Source organism: Oreochromis niloticus, linkage group LG20 (genome assembly GCF_001858045.2).
Source record: "Oreochromis niloticus isolate F11D_XX linkage group LG20, O_niloticus_UMD_NMBU, whole genome shotgun sequence".
In the NCBI taxonomy this organism is placed as follows: domain Eukaryota; kingdom Metazoa; phylum Chordata; class Actinopteri; order Cichliformes; family Cichlidae; genus Oreochromis; species Oreochromis niloticus.
The window spans coordinates 22,932,707-22,939,590 of NC_031984.2; the positions used below are offsets into that span (position 1 = coordinate 22,932,707).

A 6,884-nucleotide genomic window follows, 5' to 3' on the forward strand; every position below is an offset into this window, starting at 1 on the left:
ACAGCCCAGTTCAAGATACTTTACTTCCCACAGGAATCACACAAGAAGGGTTGTACAAAGCTATACAATGAGCTATGTCAATAACTCAATCAGTGTTTTGAGAATTATTTTTCTTTGTTTTGTAGATGTTTGAAACTATAACTCCATTACATCATAGTGCAGCCATATTGTCATTAAGGCATGATGTTACTGCGAGGAAACTGTAATGAAATCTGGTTATTCTGATTTGATATCTCACTGCCCTCTGAAGCCTCTGAGCTCACATGGAGAGATTATTGCTTCTTTTCTATCTTCCTATTAGGAACAATCAGATACAGAAATACATTATGTAAGAGTGACTTCAACATGTTTTTTGTTTTTTGTTTTTTTTACATTCAAACTTTGTTTGACAGTATGCTGTCATATCTGAAAAACAACAAATACAAAGAAAGATACCTAAAAGTAATGAATATTAACTTTAAAAAAATCTTAGACAGGAAATCACTTATTTTGAAGTAGTTTTAGGTAAAAGGAGGAGGTAGGGAGCCACACTTCCTGTTCTCTGAATTAAGGTGTTTTCTTCAGTCCTGTTGTCACAGATGTATATAATCAAGCACCTAGCCACGCAGTCTGCCTTTACAAAAACATTTGTGATCATCAGAAAAAGAAAGTCTTAATAATATTACAGAAAGAAAAAAGTGCTGCATTGAAGAGAAGGCCACAGTAAATGTTCAAAGATGTTTAATGTAGATTGACTTTCTAATCAGCGGGGCTCACTGCACGCATGACCACCGGTTGTCCTGCAGCACTTCTGCTCTCCTGGACACTGAGCAGCACACATGGAGGTGGTTTCAGACAGAGGGCAGCAGCCAGCCTTCACAGATACACCAAAACCAAAAATATGATTAGTTACAAAATACTTTTAACCACTTGGTGAAGTATTTAAAGGGTTTTGACTTTGTGCATCTATCACCTTTGTAGGGAGCCATGCACTCATGTCCGCATCCATTGTAGCAACACTTCTCAATATAGGGACAGTCTCTGTCATTAAAGCAAGATTCAATACAACGTCTGTGGCCCAAGTGTCTGCGAGGACACACTCCTGGCTTTACTGAAATGAAAGGGAAATGAGTATAGACCAAGAATTCTAACCAGAGAGTGTGGTGGGTTGTCCCTCTGAAAAATATCCCATGACCTTATTGAACCCTGAACTGTAGCAAATGAATCAAAATCTCTTCTAAGAGTTTCTGACAACTGTGAAACACTTTATTGTATTTTAGGCAGTGGCCCACCCTGTTTCTCTGAAGGATGTTCCTGCACTTCCTTCTTCTGGACTAAAGTATGAGTTTCCTGGAGATCCAGTTGATTCATCTCTTGTTTTAAGTCATATTCCACCCAAAGTGTACACTCTATTTCCCAAATATCAGGCAAAACTTATACAGTCTCATACAACAGTACAGCAGTGAGTGATTGGTCTGCAGTACACAAAGAAACACATGGTCATAAAGAAGAGTAACAGTTCTCACCCTTTCATGTTTCATACAATCTCAAATGTACATGAAATTAAACATTTTCTCTCTTTTTTTTGCACAATTGTTAGAGACAACCTTTTCTGACTTCTTCTACCTGTCTTAGATGATATAACAGATATCCTGTAGATAACTCTCACTTTGTTTGTATCTCACCTATGTATGGAGCCATGCACTCACATCCACATCCGTTCGAGCAGCACTTTTTATTATAGGGGCAGTCAGTCTTTACTGTAAGAAAAAAACCCCCCTAACCATAAGTATAGTAAGAAAGTGTAGTGTATATGACTTTTGACTAGAAGAAAGAAAAATATTTTTGAATCTTGGGAGATTAAAGTAGAAAAGTGTGAATCAGCTGTCTTGTAAATGAGATAAGAGTTATGATCTGATCTGGTTGCCAAAACAGTTTTATTCAAATGGCAAATAAAAAAAAAACATGCACATTTCAGAAAGAAATGTTTCATTTTATTTTTGAATGATGCTCAAATAGTGACATGCATGTATCCTGTGTTTAAATGCTAGTCATAAAACTTGACAGCTGAAATTTAAACGTAATGAGCACCAGCTTTTGTGATGTGACCTCAGTTTAACTGCTCTTTACTTTAGTGATGCTACCTATTTTTGTAAATAATAACTTCATGCTGTTTATTTGGTTGCATGCACTGACCCTGACTGTCTGCTTCACAGTATTTTCTGGTGCAGTAGTTTCTTTAAGACTGTCTGAAAAATGTGAAACATTTTCTTGTCTCTCTGGTCTACCCTTCATTGTCAACCACTGATATAAACAGGAGCTATTTGTTTGGAATGGTCTTTAAAAACCTACGTGTCACAGTTCCCATTGTCTACATTAGTGTTATTCAGCATTTTGACTTTATACACTTCATTATGCCCAGCTGTCTTTTCACTCATTATCCTCTTTCCCTTTCTTCTCAATGACATTTCTGCCCAGTGAATTAATATCAAATGTTCTTTTTCATCCAAGTGGTGTTCATGTCATATTCTTAGCTTTCTGCTTTGGTCTGATTCTGTGTCCCTGTGAGATTTAGATGATTAAACTCTAGTTTGAAGTCAAATTTAACAGTTTTAATTGTTTTTTAAATGTATATAAATACTGTATAACAACTATAAAAGTGTACATAATTTCAAACTGCATGTCTGTTATATAACTGTGGCCCACTTCAAGTACCTTTGCAGCCTACCAGGGGCCCCAGCCCCCAGGCAAATAAGATGACAGTTATGACTCTGTCTGATTCATCTCTCACCTATGTAGGGCAGCGTGCACTCATGTCCACATCCGTTAAAGCAGCACTTCTCATTGTTGGGACAGTCACTGTCATAAGAGCAAGATTCAGCACAATTTCCATATGCAAAGCGCCAGCGAGGACACACTCCAGGCTTTCCTGAAAGGAAAGACAAATCAGTATAGACAATGAACTCTAACCAGAGAGTGCGGTAAATGTTGATTTTACTGGAATAATTTTTATTTTTAGACTATCTCTCATTTTACTAACCAAGAGGTTTTAACAAAAAATTACCACAGCCTCTTAAGAAGAAATTAAACATTGTGAGACATACTGGAAACAGGAGGGACGCAGACTTCTTCACCAGCATAGACACAGCATATGTGGTCTCTAGGACAGTCCTGACACCCCTTATATGACAGATCAAGATTAAGATGGCATGGGCATTCTGGTTTTGAAAGAAGCAGTAAAGCAGAAAAGGACATGGATCACATGTGGGGAATACGAGTTATGATGTTATATGGTTCCCAAATTGGCTGTTTGAAAAAAACAAACAGAAATGCACATTTCAGAAAGAATCCATAAGCAGGCAGATTATAAGTTGAGCACATATGAGTTAAAAAAAACAAAACAAAAAATAGACAAAGCGCACAAACTGTTGATCAGTGTTTGTCCACGTTCATCTTTTGCTCAAAAGAATGTACTTCTGTGTGTAAAAATACTCTATACCACTGAAGAACCACAAGCTGAGCAGGCCAGTTAGAGGATTCTGGGTCCTTGTGCCTGCAGATTTGCAGTCTCTATGATAACATGTCTGATAACAGACACACTTTATTTTTCAACCATGCTCAAATAGTGGCATGTATGCTACATAGCTTGTATTTAATATTAGTATTGAAAAATGAGTTTCCTGGAGATCTCTAGTTTCAAATCATATTTCCACCCCAAATTTACACTCCCATATATCAGGCAAAACGTATGCAGTCTGATACAGCATTATTACAAGAAGTCTTAATGGTTTTTGTTGTTCAGTACCCAACCAAGCCCCCATGTCGAAGAGAAGATTAACACTACTTTTCACTGATCACTCCTTACCTTCTCAAATTTCATGCAGTCCCAAGTATACATATATTAAATTATTAATTTTCATATATATATTTTCCTATATTTAATTACATCTGCACAAATTACCGGTCAGTGACAGCCTTTTGGCAGCTCGCAGCTTGATATGTGTTGCAACAACAGATATCTTGTAGATCGCTGTCGCTTTGTTCATATCTCACCTATGACAGGACCCATGCACTCATGTCCACATCCGTTGGAGCAGCACTTCTCATTATTGGGGCAGTCTCTGTCTTTAGAACAAAATTCAGCACAATGTCCGAAGTCGAAGCGCCAGCGAGGACACACTCCGGGCTTTCCTGGAAGGAAAGACAAATCAGTATAGACAAAGAACTCTAACCAGAGAGTGCGGTAAATGTGGATTTTACTGGAAGAAACTTTATTTTCACACTATCTCTCATTTTTTTAACTGAGACGTTTTAACCACAGGAGATTAAGATGGCGTGGGCATTCTTCTGTTTTTGGAAGAATCACAGACAAAAGAGCAAAGAGGCAGGATATGAATGAGGTGTGGTAATTGAGCCAAGAGTTATGATGCTGTGTGGTTCCCAAATAGACCATTTAATGAAACAAACAAACATGCAAATTTCAGAAAGAATTGTTAAGAAGGCAGATTAAAAGCTGAACACATCTGAGTTAAAAACAAACAAACAAAAAAACTCACCTGTTAAAATGACACCAGTTTTCACTGTGGAAAAAACAGTGCCAAATTGCACCAATGCACAAAGTGCTACAATCAATACACAAACTGTAGATGAACATTTGTCCATGTTCACCTCTTTCTCAAAAGATTGTGCACAACCACTGACTGAGCAGGCCAGTTAAAGGATGCTGGATTGTTGTGCTTGTAGTCTTATATTCTGTCTGATAAGGTGTCATATCAGAAACATTTAGTTTTTTATGTTCCTTGCGGCTGAAATGATGATGTGAATCTTCTGTTTACATATTAGTAATACATCTACACAGTATTTAATATCTTCTTCATGTAGCATGACAACAACGACATGCTCAAAAAGAAGATTAAGAAGATTTTTTGCACAATTAACTTTCTTATATTGCTTTACCTTGTTGGTACCTAAGATTTATAAAAGTATAAAATAAATCAGATATTTCTCCTTGTACTCTTGTGTATATCTAACTGTTACTATCTTGTTCAGTCCCTTGCTTCCTTGTGTTCGCTGTGTCCTTGTCTACTGACTGTTCCTGTGCTTCAGATGAAGCGATGAAGTTATTTAAATCACATTTAACAACAAGTATTTGTTGTATGGGTATCCATTATTTCTGATCCCCTTTTACCAGAATTCTTTTCATTCTCATCTAATGCATATGACATGAATATTTTAAGTTTGATTAAATCCACATACATGCGTTTGAAATATTTTTTTCTTTCACGTGTCGTTGGTTCAGCATTTCTATTAAGTTTCAGACAGGCTTGTTGCCAGTTGCCAACTTTTTTCCCCTCTTTTATCTGTTGTAGATGATACCCAAGAAACATCACTATTTATCATATCCATGATAGCAGGGACAGGGATAAATTAGTGAGATTGTCTGCACAATGCAGTTTGTTTCTGAATGAGCTGACACACAGCTTAGTGTGCATTAGATTTCAAATTGTTAGATAAGTCTCACTGAGTTCCTTCTGCTGCGAGACTGAACTGTCTGTCTATTTGATTGGGCCCCCTGATTGTGATAAAATGGTGCCAGCACACAAAATCTACTGTGATGTGTCATGATGTAACACCCCAAAACACAAAATGTTTGTATTGCATTTGTAAAAAGTAGTCCAAACCATTTAGAAGTGAAAAAATAATTCTAATGAAAACAAAAAAAGAGTATAGAGAGTAAAATTTTAGTTATATGGCACCTTTCAAGATAAATATCACAAAGTGCTTCCCAAGAAAAATTCTAAAACATTAAAACAAAATTTTGTCTCTTTAAGTTTTTGGCATTGTATGCTGCAGTCACCAGGCCCTGAACACATGAGGGATGGCTGGCCTCTGCCTCCGTTGCGCTCCCACCCTTTGGCTGTGGGTGCTATGTCCGGGCCTCCTTTTTCCCTTTGTCGGGGTGAGTGCACAGTTGTCATTGAGATGAGGGACCTTGGGTCTTTAGCACTCTTGGGAGGCTGCAGACGGTCCGGGGCTCCTGGGTCTTTCCCTGTCCGCCTCTGACTTCTGGGGGGGTGTTGTTGTAGTCTCACACCCTCATTTTCAAGCACATTTCATGACAAACGCTTATACACAGACACTCACATTCTCTCTCTCTCTCTCTCTCTCTCTCTCTGTGTCTCTCACGCACACATTGCGTTACTTCTGTTTTGTTTTTGTGCATAACTTGTGTGTCTGGGCACTCCTCTGGATATTCTTACACCAGAGAAGAGCTTCTTAACTACAGGACTACAACACCTGTGGATTAACTTCCAATATTTGTCGCATCTGCGGCAGATTTACTACAGACTTTGGTCAGGAAACTGAGACGCTGAAGGAGAGGAAAGCGAGCCGGCGCACTCGTGCGTCTGAGGAGACGCGGACTGCGAACTGCTCTTCCTGGGATCTTCCTTTCCAACGTACGCTCACTCCGGAATAAGATGGACGAGCTGGCCCTGATGAGAAGCATGAACAGAGACTTTGCCTCCTCCTGTGTCTTATGTTTTACGGAGTCGTGGCTCTGTGAGGACATCCCGGACTGCGCGCTCAAGCTGGAGGGTTTTCATCTGCTGCGCGCGGACCGGCAGGCCTCTCTCTCTGGTAAGACCACAGGTGGAAGCGTCTGCTTCTACATTAATAGTGGCTGGTGCACAGATGTAACAGTGATTGCTCAGCACTGCTCTTCCTCTCTGGAATACCTTTTTATTCACTGCAAACCGTTTTATTCTCTGCGGGAGTTTGCTTCATTCATCTTGGCCGCTGTTTACATCCCGCCAGATGCGGATGTGCAGGCAGCTCAGTGCGCCCTTGCGGAGCAGATGGATTGGATTCATATAGCGCTTTTCAAGGCACCCAAAGCGCTTTAC

At 39.1% G+C, this 6,884-nt stretch overlaps 1 protein-coding gene across 1 annotated transcript; it reads right to left on the reverse strand.

Moving 5' to 3' along the window:
- Positions 1-710: 710 nt before the first annotated feature.
- On the reverse strand, positions 711-6,884 carry LOC106098222 (WAP four-disulfide core domain protein 3). Its single transcript, XM_025901422.1, has 7 exons — positions 6,289-6,884; positions 4,033-4,170; positions 3,084-3,197; positions 2,771-2,908; positions 1,665-1,739; positions 953-1,090; positions 711-853 (listed from the first exon to the last, which is right to left on the reverse strand). Exons 1-7 carry the CDS (start codon positions 6,548-6,550, stop codon positions 831-833), a joined length of 888 nt encoding a protein of 295 aa, XP_025757207.1. The 5' UTR covers positions 6,551-6,884; the 3' UTR covers positions 711-830.

Excerpts from the sequence above, each read along its gene's own strand:
- LOC106098222 (XM_025901422.1), bottom strand. The coding sequence starts at position 6,550 with ATGTCCTCACAGAGCCACGACTCCGTAAAACATAAGACACAGGAGGAG. Across the intron at positions 4,171-6,288 it reads AGATGCGACAAATATTGGAA|GAAAGCCCGGAGTGTGTCCT; the intron begins GTTAATCCACAG and ends CTTTCCTTCCAG. Across the intron at positions 854-952 it reads GTGCATGGCTCCCTACAAAG|GCTGGCTGCTGCCCTCTGTC; the intron begins GTGATAGATGCA and ends GTATCTGTGAAG.